The 19833-nt window shown below is 46.8% G+C and overlaps 2 protein-coding genes across 2 annotated transcripts; one reads left to right on the forward strand and one right to left on the reverse strand.

Annotated features, from left to right (window-relative positions):
• Positions 1-10285: 10285 nt before the first annotated feature.
• On the reverse strand, positions 10286-11936 carry LOC131290843 (protein maelstrom homolog). The gene is made up of 3 exons (XM_058320027.1): positions 11747-11936; positions 11436-11637; positions 10286-11358 (listed from the first exon to the last, which is right to left on the reverse strand). The coding sequence occupies exons 1-3, from the start codon at positions 11864-11866 to the stop codon at positions 10331-10333; spliced, it is 1350 nt and encodes a 449-aa protein (XP_058176010.1). The 5' UTR covers positions 11867-11936; the 3' UTR covers positions 10286-10330.
• Positions 11937-12432: 496 nt separating this feature from the next.
• On the forward strand, positions 12433-17136 carry LOC131290455 (mitochondrial import inner membrane translocase subunit TIM44-like). The gene is made up of 3 exons (XM_058319603.1): positions 12433-12558; positions 15446-15523; positions 15611-17136. The coding sequence occupies exons 1-3, from the start codon at positions 12433-12435 to the stop codon at positions 16817-16819; spliced, it is 1413 nt and encodes a 470-aa protein (XP_058175586.1). The 3' UTR covers positions 16820-17136.
• Positions 17137-19833: the final 2697 nt, after the last annotated feature.

A 19833-nucleotide genomic window follows, 5' to 3' on the forward strand; every position in this document is an offset into this window, starting at 1 on the left:
TAGTCGAAACAAGCCTTGTGAGCCCTCTCAAAAGTTAGACAAAACGGGAGGCAGCAGTCATTGCACTAAAGGAAAAGAAGAAGCTCATTGTATTTAGAGCTTATACTACCAGAGTCGCGTAAAGTTGGGAAGCCCGGGTTAAGCCGCTTTTAAACTGACGGCCAATCAAAAACCAAGTAGTATAATTAACAATGAACCTTGCAAACTCGCTTGGACATTGACGTTAAACATTTTAACCGCACTGCTCCCATAGAACATTCGTTTCCAAAATATGTTTAGTCAATTTGTAACGCAACTGCAACTCGTAAGCGTTCTCACACGGGAAAGTGGAATTGAATAAATGCATTCACCGTGCAAGCACGTTTTCCGCTGGTCACTGCTTTATCATTAAGCCGAGCCTCATACATCCAACGGATAACTACGTGTTTGCATGTTGGACAATGTGTGTGTGTGTGTGTGTGTGTGTGTGTGTGTGCTTCTTTTGCTGCTCCTGTTTCGTTCGCAGAGTTTTGATGTTGAGCTTAAGCTCTTTTTTAAAACTTCCAACTCCCTGAACTTCTGGCTACCAGTCAGACGTGAGGAAACTGTTACCGCTTCCCCGGAAAAAACCCCGCCCCAAACCCGCACACCCCTCCGGTCACACACCGCGGCGGGGAGAAGTTATGTAAACCGGAACGTGAGGAAAAACCGTTGCCAAACATTTCGGCTCCACCCGGCGGTTCGGGTTGGTTCGGGGTAGCGAGGGGTGGATAATTTTTCAACTCGCCTCTTATCGAAACGAGGCGTGGGCGCCTTTAGGAGAGGAGGCACGTGCTTCGGTACGTGCCTGCGGATCATCATAAATATTACCGGAATTACTGTTTAATTAAGGATGCACCGAGCGCGTTCTTAAACGTTTAGGGGAGAAACAAAAAAAACGACGACGTTTCGTCCCCCCGCGTTATCTTTTACCTCGCGCCCGCGCCATCCGAGGCTAATTCAATACGAAACAACCGTACCCATTTCATGTACCATCTCTTCATTCGCTCATCCATTTGTTTGGCGGTACGGTACGGGAAAAAAAGGGATGGTTGTTCTTTTTTCTCGGTTTTTTCGAAAGGTTTCCTTCGTAGTCTTCCTTTTTTTTGTGTCGAACTAGAAAAACTTAAACGTGGTGCTTTTCTTCCGCACCAAACAACCCTTTCACTCCTCTACCAACAACAACAGCACATACCTTTAACCGTATCCTTTCATCTTGCCACTTTCCGTTTCATCCTTTTCATCTTATTCAACGCCATCAATCCTTTTCACATTTCCCACTATCGTTTGAACATTTGCTCTTCGATGCAGTTTGCCTCGTTTTTCGACATTCGGAATTTAGTTTACATGTGCTCCGTTCCGCTCTCTCAGCCACATCGGATGTGTGTGTGTTTTTTTTTGTGTTTTCCAAGTTTTTCTTTAGCATTTGTATAGAACTTCTTTTACATTTCCAGCTCCAGCTTCTTCACGCATTTGTGGACCGAAGAGCACACACTTTCTATCTGCTGGAAGCGATTTGTTTTTGCCTTTTCGTTACGATCCCACCCCTGGGCAGCCGACATTTTGCTGCACCCGATGCAATTTGCCCAACCCTTAAACAATCCCTTTGGAGGAAGGACGCGTAACGCTTTCGTAACGATTCGCAAGATTTTCCTTTCCGTCTACAATGGGCTGAGCAGCGCCGAAAAGGAAGGCTGCACAGGATTTTGTGGAAAGTTAGTACAGGATGCATGCCTAGCGATGGAAACTGGGGCTTATCCTTTCTGCTCTTACACCGGATAACGCACGGCACCATTTTGAATCTATTACCGATAGGGTTAGCAAACCCTAGAAGCAGGTCGTTCCTTCGCGGGAGCTGTTTGCTAAATTCAATTGGATTTTGCGGTGGCAAACCATGATAACACCGGTGAGAAACACGGCCTACTTTCCGATGCAGGCGCATACGAGGCGGAACAGAGTAGATGACGGTGAACTTTGTCCGGCCGATGTCCGGCGAACTTTGTCCATTCGTTTCAGTAGAAGAAAAAAAAAGTAAATCCCGAACACACTGACTTGACCTACAAAGGAATAAATTAAATTATTCGTCCAAAGGATAGTTCGCCCCCTCCCTTTGCCACAAGCTTGTGAGAGTGCTAAAAGATGCTCTCAGCCTGGAAATCTGAACGCCCATGTCGGGATCGAACCGTGTCCGAGAACTTCAACAAGCATTCAACAAGCGGCCCAACTGAACTCGGATCGGCGTCTCAAGAAGAGATCCCCACCCTGGGAGCGGAAAGAAGGGATGGGTAGGAGAAGGCGGAGGGGGGGGGGCGGGGCAGTAGGCTCACGAAACTTTGTCCGTGGAGACGACGTTGGCGGACGCAACCCACCTGGAGAGCGAAGGAACAAACGATAATGTGTTTTCTTGTTCATGTATAATTTAGGACTTCCTCGCCACTCGCCACCGTCGGGCGTTCCCTTTCGGAGCGGAAAGCCTAGGCCCGCCTGAAGCCAGTGCGTCATCCGCCTTTCTTCAGCCATATGCCGCCAACTCCACCGCGCTTCCTCCACCACGACCTCCAACACCGTCTCATTTATCACCCGCACGCCCTGCCGGAAAGGCTCTTCGGTGTCTTCTGCGCCGCGAATGGTCAGCAACATCTTGCTACAAGTGTTAAGTGCTGCACCATGCCACCTCCCTCCACCTCGCCGGACCACCACCCGGGGTACGGAAAGAGAGGGTCCGCCCACCAAACCGCAGCAAAACCGGCCCAAACTCCGGATGCATCCCCAAACATTGCCGATGAATAATTTATGCCGGTGAAATCGAGTGCCGTGTTCTTGTATTTGTCCAAGTGACCACCCACGCCCGCCCGCTACCCCCTGTTCCAGTGTTGCCTCCCCGCACCACATGCCCGACTTTTTTCCCTCCCCCCCCCCTCCCCCCCCCTCCGGAATGACAGTTCAAAACACTACCAGCTCCCTGTTTCCGGATCGTCCGGCTTCCGAATGTTCGTATGGTGGTTAAGTATTTAAAGTATGAGGGAAATAATTGAGAAATCGGCTAAGTGAATTAGAAATCATTATGAATGATTCATGACCGCTTCTGACCGACGGAAGAAGCGGTTAAACTTTCGGTTTTGGACGAAATTGAAGCACAAAACCAAACAATCAATAGTACGAGGAAGATAAGCACCAACTTGACAAACAGATTGGCAGCTACCGGGAAGCTAGGTAGGAAATTAGATAAACAGATTAATTGGGCCAAAGAGTCAGAAAGAAACATCTTAAAGCACATCGTTTACAATGCTCCCGACTTTTGGATGGTCTTCTTTGCGAAAAAGAAGGTTTCTGTAGCTGTAAAATCTCCAAAAAAGGTTAGAATACAAATTAGGGAAATCGTTGAAGGATATTACTGATTATTAATCTATTTATTATGCTATTACGTACCATAACGTAATGTTAGAGTCAACACACTAACTGTCATTTTGGTTCTCAGGGCATTTCCTCCCTGCGATTGAGCCTTATCCCGGGCTTTCTCGGTTTTTATTAGCAGAATTTGTGCGGGCGTGTTTGATTTGAAGTGTGTTGGGTAACTAGTGCCCGGAAAATGAATAATCAATTGGTTTAAAACTTTATAGATCAGTGGGACGACTCAGATCATTCGTCAATTTCAAATATAAATCCATCTCGAAACGCAATACAAAAGATATTAAAAATATTAGAAACTTTTTTGTAGCGCTTTCGCGGAAACCTACATCGATGAGAGGCGACGGTGTCTGTACACCTGCAATCGGATTCAATATTTGGTGCTTCCCTTTTCCCCCAGAACCTCTGTTATGCTGTCGTCGCAGTTGTAAAGGCCGGTTTTCCACCAGCGGGTTTTCATATCAACCGCAGGGGGTGGGGAGAACAAATGGAAAGCTTCCCAGTTTTCTCGGTACCAGCCAGCCAGCCTTTTGTTTTGCGATTCCCTCGAAAAGCGGGACATTCTCTTGCTATTTTGGCACAATGCACCCACCAGAGGGAAAACTAGAGGTTGGAAATAGCGGGGAAGAAAAAGAACACACAGAGAAAGAATGTGTGTGTGTGTGTGTGAGAGAGAGAGAGAGAGAGAGAGGTACACCACATTCACCGATAGCCGGCGTATATATTTTGTCGGTATAATTCCTGGATTTTCCCTTCCGAATCGTATGGCGCGATGAAGAAGCCTCTCTCCGCAGCCGAAAGAATTTGTTTTGTATCCTCGGCGGCACCTGAGGAAAAGGCAGCAGGGGAGAGCGGGAGGGGTGCACGTGTGTGCGATGGCAACCGCCAAACAATTCTCCCCACGGCCAGCCAGAATGATACTTGCAAAGGATTCCTCCGAAGGGTCCTCTTATGATCCCGCTTCGGTTTTTTTGGCGGAAATCAAACCGAACCATGCAGGCAGGATCCGGGGGGAAACGGTGCCGGGATTGGAAAATTCCTGCCGACTCCGGAGGTTAGCGACACGGGGTATTAAAGCGATTTGATCGCATGCTGATGGTGACGAATCGATGAAAAGCTGCGACAGAAGCTGGGCTTGCCCGTACGTGGATTCCGTTGCTCCGGCAACGATTAGGTTACAATTTCGATAAAAGGAAAAACGCACCGCATTCCGCGTGGTGGGGAGGAAAACAAATCCCTTCAGACGAAAGCAGTTCTGTTCTCTTTCATTACTCAAAGGACCAAAGGACGAACCAGGGTTCAATCGAAATTTTCACCGGTGTTGAGTGATTCCGGGCGGCGCGGGTGGAGGGGGGAGGGGTGTGAGAGGCTGTTGGGAAACAACCGGTGGGATGCTGGATGCGGGAAACCTGATTGGCTCAACAAACAACTACGAAAGCGAAGCGCGAAAATAATGCGCCCGTCCGTGCTGAAGCAAAAACACACACACACACACACACACACACCTGTAAGAACTCGTTTTCCCATTTTTAATTTTCCACCACCATCAACACACACACGCACACACGGTGGAGACGACGAGAAAAGACAAACTCGACTCCACTTCCTGCCTTGCCTTCCTCCGACGACGAACGGAAGCGATCGGAACAGATTTGATTCCGCTGGCGGAAGGGAGAAGGGGGGAGGAACGGGCGCGGGGTATTCTAATTAAATTTCATCAACTATCTATACTTCCGCGCCTGTCCCCCGCACACGCCGTTCGGCTCTCGAAAAACGACGTGGTTCGGGTCGCACGGGGAAAAGCGCGAATCAAAAGGAAATTGCCATTCAAAAGGCACTCATCGCCACCGATCCTCCATTTTCCGTTGCGCAGTGGGGTGGGAGGGTCGTGGCGGGAGATCGTGGCGAATTAAAGTAAGATACTGGCAAGTTGTCCCCGGGGCCGTATTGCCTTGGATTGGGAAAGTGGCTCTGCGTCGGGGCAAACTCCACACGCTTTGGAGCGCCAATGGAAATTCTTAGACTAGGTGCTATGGGCCGAGCGGGGAATGGTGGAGAGGTGGTACAGTTAAGCAGCCACTGCGAAACACCGTGTCGTTATATATTTTTGCCTGGGCCCACAAAACCACCAAGAACGGTGTTCTCTCGCTCGTCACCTCGCAAGCCGCCGTAAGCCGGTTGCCATCAAGTGTGCTCCTCTCTAAATCGACCGCACTTGAAACAATTAAGCTTTCGGCTAGGAGGGGGGAAAGGGAGGGAGGCATGTGAGTGTCAACGGTGGGAAAATTCGCATCGTATAAGCGGGCACACTCGGGAAAACCAATGGGAACACAGTTGAATGGGTTGGAGCCGCCGTGAAAGGTGCGAACACTGGACGAGGGGTGGAGGAGGACGTAATACAGACATTACCCCGAAGGAAACATTATTCTGGTCTAGTGAGCGAACGACGACCGGGTAGGAGGTGGCAGGTTGAAAGCAAGCTGCAATCTATTTGGGGGAAAGATTGAGTTTTCTTTAAGCTTTTCCAAGCACACTGCATTCTCCCCCTACAATACCCTCCCTCTCCCCTCCTTCCTCCCCCATCGTGCACGCGTCAGCGGTATTCGCACACCTCAAGGCGCTGGGCGCCCCACCAATCGCGTCTACATTAGCATAAGCTTTTCCTCCCCGGCTCCGAAAAGGGAAACAATTATCAAGTTTTAATTTCATCCGTTTTCGCTCCGCCCCGCCCCGAACACCGGGGTTGAGGGTTGGGCTGAAGGGTTGGGCTGGGGGGTCTGCTTCAGCTTCCGGAGTCCTTTTCAAAAGTATGCTAAATTCATCTAAGAAAACGCGCAAGTGGTTGCCCTGCGCCCGCCTTTGCTTGGCGACGAGTTTTCCAACCCGCTCGCGGTAGAACGGCTTTCCCGCTTCGTGGGGTTGCTGCGTGGGAGATGGTTTGCGGCGGAGTTTTGCTAGAACAAACGGACGGCGATGGGGGAGAAATATGTACGAGAGAGAGAGGGGGGGGGGGGGGGGGAAGAGAGCGAAAGTAAGACTCGACCGAACTAGAATCAAACACTTCTGCTTTCGGAGGATTTTTTTCCTCAACGTTTCTATTAAAATTAATTACAACCAACCTCGGCAAATGGCGTCGGTCGGAGGGATGAGCCGAAGAGAGGGGGGGATGGGCTGCGTGCAATACAAACACTCGCGGCCAACCCCCAGGCTAAATAGTGATTAATCAGCGTGTATTTGTGCAAGCGATCCCGGCGAGGCTAAGTGTACTGAAAAGTACCTCTTTAATTACACCGAAAACCGCGAGCCGCAAGGTGGAAAAGCCGACCGGGCGCAAGCAACTTGTTATGGAAAACGCTATGAAACGAAATTATGATTGAAATGTAGCTTTTGCTTTGCAGCTGGAACACCGTCTTTCTTCGTACCTGTTGGCCGAGCAAACGTGAAGTAGGTCGAACTTACGCTGCAATTTAATCCGTTATATCCTAGCTGTGTCAAACGTTGAGTGTAGCGACTCTCTTTAAATTTTCATGATGCTGAAATAGTTGTAACTCAACATACAATGACATGCGATAAAGTACATCTTTAGCAATTGACTTTAACTAATTGATGCAAACTTTTAAGCTTATTTTCACTTAATGCTGAATCGGACCTTTTTCTTGTGCGCATTCCGTAATCAATAAATAGTTTAAATGGTGGTGCCATTTCACATATTTTAATTTAAAACGTGTTTATCCTCGTGCGCATCATTTGGCAACGAGGTTTCTTGAGCTAACGGTAACGGTACTGAAAGCCCTCTGAAATGAGCTGCCCATCACCCGGGAAACATGTATGGTTCGTGGGAGCAAGTGTCTAATGGTGGTTCAGTAGCAAGCCAGCAAGAAAACAGTCGAACTAACTCCATCGGAAGAAAAGACGTCCGATCAATCTTTGGGATGCTTATTAATCAAACAATCGCGGTGCCACCCGCATTGCCGGTGGCTCGCAGCATCCGGGCGCCAGTCATTAGTGTGATTAATCGTTGCGTTCCATCCTGTTGTGGAACTGTTTTCTTTGGTCAGAAAGTAAGACAAACTCGTCGAGGCACCCGTGACACCAAGGGCACTACGTACATGTAGGTAAACTAATGGCACGGGCCCCCATAGGCATACCGAGAACGGACCCGGTTCGCAGCTGCGACATCGCACGGATAAAAAGGGATAACTACGTACCAATAATTCACCGAGCCAGATACATACCGCCTACGAGCTCCTCGCTGCGTAGAATCCGAAGCGCATCGATGGCGTCGCCGATGCCTCGTCGGATTTCTCAGCTTGCAGCAAGCAAGTATGAACAGATACCGATGCCCGGCGGATGCTGCTTCGGTTTGCTTGGTTGTTTGCAATTCGACGCATAGACGGCAGGAAACTCTCAGGCACCAACACCTCAGCTAATTGAATTTATCCCACTGCCGGCAAACACCGGGCGAGGACTTCCAATGTAATCTACTGCAGCTGCGTCGGCGGTTTCACTCGACCGGCGGGCAGGTCCACACGTTCAATTTATTTCCATCAAATACGCACCCGCATCGTGAACACAGCGCCGGTGCCGGGAAACGGCAATCGAAGAGCCGACCTAATTATGTAATTATCGAATGCCAACCGATACCAAGGCCGACGGCTCGATTTAGAAAGCCGCAGGTCAATATACAGCTGGCATAACACACAAACAAATGCAGACAGTCTTCATCACGAGAGCACGTTTATCCAAGAACACAACTTCTTTCACGATATAGCAACTACGTTTTATGACTGGACTATAAACAGCATCCGGTTCAGTTAGTTAAACCCACGAACACGCACGTACGAATGTTTAGACTATTCAATACCGACTACATGTACGCGGTTTCAATACTCTAAACTGACTGATTGTTTCTATTCTAAACTCGGACATGTTAAGCCAACAATGGCAGACGCGTGCTAACAAAGAAGTTAACAAAACAAATACATGCTTCATAATAATGAATCTTCAAAACAGCCGATAAAGTTCACTTCGGACATCGCACGCCACAATTGCGAACGGAACAGCGGTTTGTTGCCCAGGGAAATAGTTTAGGCAAAGTGCACAGGTACGGGCGGGGTCCGTCTTGCTATTAGGTGCCAAGCGTTGTAAAACACTCGACGTCGCCGTTTCGAAACCGAAGGTACACACAACGGCGAACTTTTTCCCAGTGCTCGCCGCCCCTAGCTGCGATCATGTTTCCCCCGGTGCAGCTTTCGGTAGGTTAAAAAGAACCAGAATCGAAACAACCGGAGTAGCTGGGTGAACACATTTGCCAAAAAACTAACACCGTGCGGTTTTTCGTGCGATCCCCGAGCTGCGAACCGGACACGTACATTCGAGCGAACGGCTCGGAGGAGGAGGGGACGCAACGGTTTGCTAAAACGATTCCAGGCGGGTCGTAGTGCGGGTAGTGCTGTTCGTGCACAGTAACAACTAAACTTTTAATCAATTTTATAATTAATGCAGACCGGTTTCGGAGGGATAAGTTTCGCCAAAAACCAGAACCACTCGATTTAGCCGGCAAGCACACGGTTCTCGCGTGCAAGCGTGCCTGGCCTTGTGTGCGGTAGAGCTGGACTTTCCATGTTCGATGCTGTTGCCATGTTTTTACCGCGGTACAAACATTTTCTCATTCTTTCTTTCCGCGCGGCGAGGGAGAACGGTCCAATTGGCAGAAACTGGATGGATTGTTGATCTACGGAGGAACATAAAAGTAAAATTCCGAAAAATTATTTCCCTCTCGTAATTGTAGTAATTTGAAATTGTGAGTTCTGTAAATGAATTCCAATACAAAAAAAAAACCCAACATAATTAGTCAAAGTGAATTGTTCTTACTCTTACTCTTACTGTTCTAGCTGACATCATGTTACTTTAAAGTGTTACAAATCTTTCGAATGGCTCTAACGAGACGTTTATTGCATGCACCTAGGTGAGGTACAAAGGTTGTTGTGGTGTGTACTATTTATTTATTTTTTTGTTATTTCTTTCAATAAACATATCGTCTACGGACTATCGCGTTTACGTTAAATTAAGTTTTATTTTAACCCCTTCACAGCCGCTGAGTTTTTTAGGATTTTTTGTGATTTGGATCAATACTGGTTAAATTTTGTTCAATTTCTTTGTTTGAAATTTTGAAATTTTGTTTCAATTTTTGGAAATGTACAAACAAGTAATGACGTGTTTTTGAAGCAGGTGCACTTAGAAACAACGTCGCACAACGAAAAAAAAACAGGCAACAAAAACTACCCAAGCCGGACAAAACTGTGAAGGGGTTAAACGAGTTTCAAGTTGTAAAATATATCGTTGGACAGTTTCAGGGTAACATTGTCAAACAAACAATTCATGGCACCATTGTCACATGGAGAATTTATACCATTTACGGAGGATACCATTATAGTCATTACACAGTAGGCAAACCAGCAAAAAATGCCATTTACTTTGTGAGGAACAATTATTTTGCAATTGCAAAACTGAGAAATTGTCCTTTGTACTGTTGTCTACATAATGATCCACATTCGGGATAACTATACTATTTTCTTCTTATGTGGCACAACATCCCAAAGTGGGACAAGGCCTCTCCGAAGAGAGTTACTGTGACCGAAAGACGGTATATTATACATCGGTGGTCAGCCGTTCGTAATATCGGCTGACTAGTTTAGGCTCAGAGAAATTCTCAGAATTCTCACAGTTCTGGCAATTATTTTGGGCCTGGCATTCAAATCCTCTTAATCACTGGAAGAACCATCACCTCACTATGCAAAAGGCTCCAAATGAGACATCCTGGTTTGGCCTGCTGTGTAGTGAGACTTATGTGGTGTATAAAAAAACAATCGAAAAGAAAGAGAGAGCCATGTCGTAATAGCAGTTATTTACGTGGTTGATGATTCCAAGGCAGTGGAGGAGTGTTGTCAAACTGGATCCTACGACCACGGCCAATTCCCCGCACTTGAGGTACCAACCCTGATGGGAGGATAGAGCTGAGTCCGGCCGCACTGTTGTTATCAAACTCAAACCTTTCTTCTCCGACGCTATCCGAAGAATCCTGATTTGAATACGTTCCACGATCACAGCCATAAGACATATCGCTGCCGGAGATGAAAACCGCATTATTTCCTGGGTTGGTTCCAGTTAGTCTCTTCTCGCTAGAGTTTTGTTTGCTGGATGCCGAAGACGAGTCCAAACCATGTGAGCGTGAGGCAATCTCACCCAGAGTGGCGCCGTTCAACGGCATGTGCACTCCTGGCAGCATATCAATGTGCATATCAAGGCAGCAGCTGTCCGAAATAGCGTATGCCCAGCGGACGCAGCGCGACTGGGCACAGTCTACTCCGTTTCCTTTCTCTTCGTGAAATGCACAGCTGATATTCTCGGTGTAGGCATACAAATCCCTATCGATCAACATCTGAGGAACGCTCTCCGACGGGAAGCCTTCCGGAAGACTGAGACTGTAGTGCAAAACGGTCTTTTTCAGTACGAAAAACATCTCAGCTAGTGGACATACAACAATCTCCAAACCGGTCGTCTTTGCATTTAAAATATCCGTTAAGATGCTCTCCACATGCGGAATGCCATTTCGGTCTGTGAACAGCAAAGGCATCTTCTTTTCGGAATGCTGGAGAAAAGTAAGCAGTTTGTTTGCTATATGCTCAAAGTTGGTTTCACCCAGCGCATCGGGTGGTATTGGAAGCTGATGGAAGTTATTCGAGTGCTCCTTCGCTTCTAACGATTTTCCCAGTGGGAGCGGGCCGGGATTAATGAGGGTGTGAAACTTTGCCATTACGCCACCCTCTAGGCTGTAACGGATAGCGCCAATTTCTGCAGGCACGTACCTGCCGTCGGATAGGGGGCAGAAATAGCCACATGAAACGAAGTAGAATTCGAGATGCTCCAATTCTGTAATAAAAAAGAAGTTCGTTTACCATCGGACATCGGTAAACCAAGGGTATTCCACCAACATCGATTAAACTTACTATTGTTTTCAGCTGCGTTTCTTATCATCTTTTCTACGCGGCTCCGGATGAGTGCGGTTTTCGACTTCACAGCACGCTCTTCAGCCACTAGCGTTGATAATGGTACCCCATGACAGCTTAATCTTTCGTGGTTTTTCCTGTCCTGTTCATTACCTTGCTTTGCTTTTGCTACGTACGGCGCACGTTGCTGTTCGTCCATGTCCTAAAAACAACAAGTATATTTATGACTCTCGATTTTACCATACGATCATGTTCAAGGCTACCATGCATCGTCAAAATCGAGTAAAAAGGCCAATGTTAAAGCAAATTACCTTCCAAATCGGTCCTGCGATTCGCGACACGTCTTGCAGGCCACGGAATCTGCGCCCTTTCGACTCCTCACGGTGTTTGTAATCGATGATAAAATAAAAGAAAGCATTTTTCTTCGGCATTTTGCAGGCGAATTGTTTATTGCCGAACACTCAAACACAACACAAACAATCGACAACAAATGAACAACAACGCCAAAAGCCAAGGCTGAAAACAGGCTGGCTCAGCAATGAATGGTTCAGCAACTGTCAAATTGTGATGTCTCGCCATTGCTATGTACAGACCTTTCTTTCCCATAGAACTTTGTATTTGGATGATTTAGTGTTGTCTGTTAAAACATAACTGACACTGAACTATATAACAATTTGGAGCTAAAAATGGGAGAAATGGCCAACAAATTGAAGTTAAAAGGTGAAGTGTGTCGTGGATGCGGTGGTAATGGAGCGAACTCACCAATAGCAACATACGGAAGCGCATATGAGATATGTACCGGAATAAAGGTAATTTATCTGCGATATGAAATGGTATGGTGAAATAATACAATTTTAACATGTCTTACCTCTATCGGACCGTTTAGGTTTCTCCTTCAGATGGTCTGCCGGACAAGCTATGCAAAAATTGCGTAAACAAAATGATTATAGCTTACAACTTTAGAATCAGTTGCAATTGCACCGATGAACATCTCTCCATGATTAAACAGGAAAGGCTTCAGGAAGAGCCAGAAGTCAATGCGAAGCAACTGCCCTCGGACTCCGAGTACGAGGAAATGACGATTTCCGAAGAGGTTAAATTCACCCCAGATTGCTTCGACGAGGTACCCTTAAGGAACCTGATTCTTGCGCCCCTGGATAGCGCAGATATGTCTTCTACCGACAAGTCTTCCGGCTCCCGAACTGTCAATGCTGGCTCCTCGGTATCGCCAACATTGGACATGCTGCCTACAGAGGAAAATACGGACTCCGAGGCCAATCAGACAACGATCGATCACTCTACGCGGCCAAAGTTCCGCTGCAACAACTGCTGCAAAGAATACATAAAAAAACACAGCTTCCGTCGGCACCAGGCATTATACGACTGCAGACAACCGTACACTTGTGAAATCTGCTTAAGACATTTTTCTCACAAACAATCTCTAAAAGCACACCACCAAAAAGTTCATCCAGGCAGCACACAACAGCAGCAAAAAACTAGGCAAAAAAGTCCCCGGCTTATCCACAATACCGAACAAAAAAAGTGCAGTATTTGCGGCGCACAGATCATGCAACATATGTTTTTTTCTCATATGCTCCAACATTACCGCGAAAATCCTGTTAGTTGCAAAACTTGCAACGCAGAGTTTAGCTCGCAGGGAATCTTGTATCGACATCGGCAACTATCATGTCCTAACAAGTATCAACTAACATGTCCAAAATCCAGGAACCGAAAGCGCTGCTGAAAAGAAAGTTCGGCAGTATTTTACGATGTCATAATGGGACCATCTCAATTAATGTAATTATTTTTCTTACTCATACTTTCTTTCTTATATTTTTGTAAAATAAAATAAGTTACCGATATCATCAATTCTACGACGAATGAATTCAGAAGCTGAAGCATTAAAATAAAAAATTATAAAAAATCATGTGAAGTTCAAACTACACAATTTTGATGACTTCAGTAATAATCCATTTTGCATCTAAATGTCTAATATTAATCAATTAAAGATAAATGTAATTAAATTGAGTATTCCTATTAGAGCATCTTAGATGGATACATTTGGTGTTTGCAATATATTGTTTAAAATACTTATGTTGAATGCATCAGGAAACATTGGCTATTATCCATTCGCTCAAGGCAGAAACATTACTTAAAACGGACGGTATGCCGTCCCCACAGCCGATTCCCCACGACACCAAACCTATGAGATGATAATGTCCGTTTTTCTCGCATACTAGTGGACTTCCGCCAGAACCTTGACATAAATCAACGGTTACATCAACATCGGCGCACACGAAGCTTTCGTGTAGCTTAAATTTTCTACCTAACGATGGCTGATCTCGTAGTTTTGCCTCACAATGGGCTTGATCAAGCAGTGCTAGCTTGGAAAACTGCTGTACACTTTGCGCTCTATTTTGTTTTGGTGATCCGCCCCATCCGGTAACCACACAGTTACTGTAGCTGGACATGTTTGCTGCGCTCGGGAGACAAATAGGGCCAACATTAGCCGTCATGTCGTTGAATGGTTCGTCGAAAAACAGTAGCGCCACATCATTAAATAGCGCTCCGGAGTAATAGTTTGGGTGCACTACTATCCGGGAAACGGTCCTTTCCTGGTGAGGAAGTCTTTCCTGTTTATGTCTTCGATCCCAATCCCCGGCATGCACAACGTATCGGCTAGGATGGAGTCGATTACTGTGAAAGGAAGAAGTAAAATAGATTTTTAAGGTTTAGCTTCAATTTAACTCGATACTTATTTGTTGGCCAAGCTTAAACTTACTTGGATACGCAATGGGCAGCCGTTACAACCACTTTTCTATTAAGAAGAGCTCCTCCACAGTGGTATACAAATGTACCATTGCGTATTAGTTGATAAATGGCAACTGTCCAGGGGAACTCTGCATATTCTGTCATACCAAACACCGGCTCTTTTGGTACATCATCGTCTTCATCCTGGAAGTAAATGCGGCTTGTAACATGATTACGCTTAATGCCGCATTGGCTGTGGACATCAATTATCTCTGCTGGCTTAATAGTGGTCGTCTCGGAATTGCCCTCTTTGTTGGACCCGCTTGTAGATGCTGGCTCTATTTCTAGTGCATTATTGTTAGACGCATCGAATGTGTCCGCTATACTATGACTCAAAAGGAGATTAGATAACTCGAGCAACAGAGCCGGATCATGCGCACTCTCGTTAGGCGGGATAGGCTTATAGGATACGGTTTCTGGTAAACTTAACGATGGCCCATCAGAATCAAAAATCAAACTGTCCACTGGCTTTAGTTTTGTTGTAGAAACGGTTGATCCGATGGTAGCAGATGTCGTCGTTGTTGGAGTCGTGGTTGTCGCATCGATAGTGACAATTTGATTTCTGCGACAGCAAACACTTTCTGTTCCGCATAAACCATCTCTGTGGATAAGAAAAAACATAAACTTTAGTTGCATAGCTGCCAGAATTCGTTTCACTCATGGAGCCATTAGAGTTGTATATTGCTTATTTTAATACTTTAACTAAATATACTTCAACACGGTTGTATACATAATTCATTTCAATTTCAAACAGTTTGTTTAAATTTGACACAGCATCCCCAGGATCGTGGTTTCATCGCCTGCTCGGAATGTCAGAAGTTTGACGGTTGCTGTCACTTCGTTCACATGGAGACTTACGTCATGTGCACTTACTAGCTCGTATTGGCTCATCATTTCCAACAAAAAGGGCCCCGGTCGGTCTTTCGCGCTAAACAATGCAAATTGTCTGAAAATCGCTGCGAGTACTTCCTTTGTGACTCCTTCAGGGCGACCTAAGCGCGTTCACATATTTTTCCAACAGACCAAAGCAGTGTGCAGCGAAGAAAATGGTAAGAGAACCCTCCGGTCCGGTGTTGTGATTTTTGTTCGCTGATCGGCAAAAGCCTAATGTGGGACAAGTCCTTGGCCGAGCAAAGCATGTAGCATGTTTATTAAATAACGAAAATGTTAAAACTGTGAACTCTTACTCTTTTGTCTAGCATCGATTAAACGTAACGGGCCGAATACTACCGGGTTTACTCCTTTCCGGAGCACTGCGGAATGTACCTTGTTCAGTGGTAAGTGGTTGTCGCGGTATGGTTGCATAAAGTTATGAAGTTGTTTTTTTCTGTTATCGATTCCTCTATTTTCCTATCGCTCTGTAGCGCACTTACTCTACCCGAAGACCGGGTTTCTTCGCACAAGTGATAGACAACATCAAGCAGGAGATGGAGAAGAACAAAGAGATGAAAGAGAACCTAAAAAAGTTCCGTGAGGAAGCGGAGCGGCTGGAGCAGTCCGATGCGTTGAAGGCGGCACGACAAAAGTTCAACACGGTCGAGTCGGAGGCGAACAAGGGCAGCGAAGCGTTGCGAGAAAATCTGGGCAAGATACGAGGGCGCGTGTCGGACGCTCTGGACGAGGCGGCCAAGACCGACCTGGCCCGTAAGGCGGGCCAGCTTGGCGAAGAGCTGGGCAAAACGGCGCGCGGCGTAGGCGAAACGCTCGCCGAAAAGGGCCAGGTGCTGGGCCAGTCGGGTGCTTTTCGCGGCATTAGCGAAACGGCGAAGGTTGTGCGCCAGGAAATGGACGCGCAGGGTATCGAGGCACGTGTTTACCGCAGTCCGCTGAAGCTTCGGAAGCGCGTCGAGGTGTCGATGGCTTCCGAAGCGTCGTCCCGTGTCGTAGAGCCGAACGCGGACGCGACCGGGATGGAACTTCATAAAGACAGCAAGCTGTACCAGTCGTGGGAGGACTTCAAAAACAACAACCAGTACGTGAACAAGGTGCTCACGTGGAAGATGCAGTACGACGAGTCCGAGAACCCGATGATCCGAGCGTCTCGGCTGCTGACGGACAAGGTAAGCGATATCATGGGCAACCTGTTCTCGAAAACGGAACTCTCAGAGACGCTGACAGAGCTGTGCAAGATAGATCCGAGCTTCGACCAAAAGCAGTTCCTGCGCGATTGCGAGAACGACATCATTCCGAACGTGCTGGAGTCAATCGTACGGGGCGAGCTAGAGGTGCTGCGCGACTGGTGCTTCGAGAGCACGTACAACATAATCGCCACGCCGATCTCGCAGGCGCAAAAGGCCGGCTACCGGCTCGACTCGAAAATCCTCGACATCGAGAACGTCGACCTGGCGATGGGCAAGGTGATGGAGCAGGGTCCGGTGCTGATCGTCACCTTCCAGACGCAACAGATCATGTGCGTGCGGGATGGTAAAGGCGCCGTCATCGAGGGTGATCCAGAGAAGGTGATGCGCTGCCATCACGTGTGGGTACTATGCCGCGACCCGAACGAACTGGACCCGAAAGCCGCCTGGCGCCTTATGGAAATGTCAGCCAACAGTACGGAACAGTTTGTGTAAGCCAACTTCCCAACTGCAGGTCCAGTCCACCTTCCTGCACCAGGCAACGATTTCAACGAAAACGCAAGTCCCGAAAAAAATGGTTCACGTTATTAGCGGCGGATGTCTCAACTCTCAACTGTGATCGCATATCGTGTCCCGTGTCCGAAGTGCGCGTGTTCAAACTGCTAGTGATGACTGCGAGATCGTGCATCGTGCAAATGTAAGGTTTTTAGCTGTTGGGTCTGCGTACGGCTTTCCACAGCGATCCATCACGTTTGTGTACAGAATAGTTTTATTTGGTTTAAGCTTAAACAGTTTATGGAAACCAGGGGTGGAACAACGCAAATAGGCATACCCGACGTGATTTTTGGTCAAACCCTCACATCGACTGGGCTTGGCAACAATCAAAAACCATCTGCATCAGTCGTCGATCAACACTTCAGCATGATTGCGATAGCTTTTCGTTCGCATTGCCACCGGAAGATCGCACGACAGATAGAAAACGAGACCTGCCATTTGCCAGAAAACCCAGGATGAGGATTTGATTAGAAATGTAAGTATGCAAGTTGCATAGCAAAAGTGTATGCGAAGGTAATTTGATTCGTCAGCATAGAAAAAGTAAGTTTAAGATGGATTATTAAAAAATAAATAGTTCGCTGACTGACGATGCGTCAAACGAACCGTTCTTCTAAATCTTTCGATTCACTTTGGTCGGGGGTTTCTTGTTGGCACGGCATCATTTTCGTAAGCATGTTTTACACCCCTTTTTAAACACCGAACCGAAGAGGTTCGCGAGCAATCGAATGTGCTTTAGTTAATGTCTCTTACACCGACCATTGCTACACACGGGTATTTTCAAAGAGTTAAACGTAATTCAATTTTAGACGATGTTTTAACATCGTAAGCTTATCACCGTTAACATTTTATGCCAGCTGAATTTCATGGTACAGAAATTGATAACACAGCGAGGTTATTGGTTGACGTCAAAACATGTTGCTCCACGAAGCAAAAGTGTAACAAGCAACCTTCCTCTCCATTGCAACAGAGGCCTCAGATCAAAGTAGGTGCAACGCGGCAGCGATGGAATCATTTCAGGGTTTACAATATTGTTTTACAATGCTTTAATGCAATGCTGGAAGAGCCGGGAATTCCCGATGAAGACCACTGGTGAAAAGCTACAAAAGATGGCGCTTATTTCCGTGTCTCCAGGGTCCAGGGACTACATAAGCGAATCCAAAGTCAAGTAACGAAGCAAACCAAAAGCATAAATTCGACACCCTAATTTATGCTCGATTATCTAATTCCACATGATCTTAAGAAGAAATTCTAGAAAAATGTCCATTCTCCATGGATCACAATAAAATCCATTATGTTGATGGATGCTTGTTGAAACAATAGAAAGTCTAACAATCCTGTTCATTGAGGTATTCAAAACATCTTACAAGGGTCTAAATTTTAAAAATTGCCGCTTACCCTGACTGGTAAATTTTGTAACTGTTAATTGTTTGTTATGGAAATTTTAAACTATGTTTTCGCATAAAAGAATTCACGTTAGGCAGAATTGTATGTGGTTGTCGATTTGCTAACATGATGGAATGCAAGCGCTTCGGTAATGCAAATGCCGTCGAAGTGTCGTGGTCCTTAATGAATTTTAATTAAAGGTGACACTGTTCGTTTGCCTGCGACGTGAAACGTCCACGCTATCGATTGGATGGTCATTGCCGAACCCTCGTTTTCATTACCAAACGACATTGATCACGCTCACAACTATTCACGGTCAGCCCGGTTTTAGTGCGAACACCTAGCGGTGCGTTGTAGGTTGTTTTACTTCCAGCCAGTGAACGACAGTGGTGCGATATTGCGATATTTTCCCGATCACAAACCTTCCCCCCTTTTTATCTCTGACGTGTGGGTTGGGTTTTCGGGGTTTGTGATCCCCGCTGCTGGTAAACGTTGCATGGTTTCTTGGAGGACACGGAATGCGTGTCCTTCATCACACGAAGGGGTGGGCGGTTCACTTACCTGCCTGTAGGCTTGGTGCCGCTTCCGGCACACCGGCCCAACGGCACGCAGATACAATCCGGCGAATCGCTGTCCACAAGCGAGTTCCCCCCGACACGCACCTCGTCCAGCTCCGAGTCCTGGAAACACAAACGGGATAAGAACGGCTTAGAATGGGTTGATCGTAGATCGCCTTCATCGTTCACAGCTGCATTGGCTGAGCTTAAACTCAAGTGCACGCACGTAGGTCAAAGGTGAAGGACGCCGGTGCGTTTTGCTTACTTTCGTTATGACAATCGCTTTGACATCCTTCGATTCACGTAACGCCTCGGCCTGCTTCAGCAAATTGCTGTTCATCCACCAGAAGCTCCCGTCGAGCTGTCCAGCGACGGGCCGGAAACTCCAACAAACCAACACTGACAACGCCAGCAGCCTCCCTACGCCGGCAGGACACTTGCTCACGGATTTTCTCATTACTATTCGGTTGTTTGAAAGGGAATCCCTACACCTCGCTATACATTCACTACAACACAGTTCGAAACACCAGGGCACACACTAATCCTCGGTAACCGTCTGTTTACGTTTTGAACCAGATTACGAACGAAAAAAAAACAATTCAATCTTTGTCTAAGCTAGGTTCACACACCGTACTTGCGCAACTGCACGGCGATCGACGAATGCGCCATAAGCTGGCCGATGCAATCGATTTTGTAGCGAAAAACGGTGTCCATAGACGCAGCGCACGGAACTGGATCGGGCAAGTGGGAGGACGCACCAACGAATCAACAAGAGAGAGGGAGCTGTACATCGAAGTGAGTACAAGCAGAACAGAAGCATGGTGGTGTCCGTCCGTTTTCTTGACTTATTGATACGAGATGCGGCGTGGTGGTTAGGCTTGTGGTTTTTTACATCGACGGATGCGGAATTTTCAGCCTTTCGGTTTGGAACAGAAAGCCCCAAACCAACGTCACTAGCAGGCCGGATAGGTGGGAGAGGAGGGAAAGACGGTTTCGGGCGATGATTACGTCCGA

This window comes from Anopheles ziemanni, chromosome X (assembly GCF_943734765.1).
Source record: "Anopheles ziemanni chromosome X, idAnoZiCoDA_A2_x.2, whole genome shotgun sequence".
In the NCBI taxonomy this organism is placed as follows: Eukaryota; Metazoa; Arthropoda; class Insecta; order Diptera; family Culicidae; genus Anopheles; species Anopheles ziemanni.

Excerpts from the sequence above, each read along its gene's own strand:
- LOC131290843 (XM_058320027.1), bottom strand. The coding sequence starts at position 11,866 with ATGCCGAAGAAAAATGCTTTCTTTTATTTTATCATCGATTACAAACAC. Across the intron at positions 11,638-11,746 it reads TCGCAGGACCGATTTGGAAG|GACATGGACGAACAGCAACG; the intron begins GTAATTTGCTTT and ends TGTTGTTTTTAG. Across the intron at positions 11,359-11,435 it reads AAACGCAGCTGAAAACAATA|AATTGGAGCATCTCGAATTC; the intron begins GTAAGTTTAATC and ends TTTTTATTACAG.
- LOC131290455 (XM_058319603.1), top strand. The coding sequence starts at position 12,433 with ATGATTAAACAGGAAAGGCTTCAGGAAGAGCCAGAAGTCAATGCGAAG. Across the intron at positions 12,559-15,445 it reads CCCCAGATTGCTTCGACGAG|CATCGATTAAACGTAACGGG; the intron begins GTACCCTTAAGG and ends TCTTTTGTCTAG. Across the intron at positions 15,524-15,610 it reads GGAATGTACCTTGTTCAGTG|CGCACTTACTCTACCCGAAG; the intron begins GTAAGTGGTTGT and ends ATCGCTCTGTAG.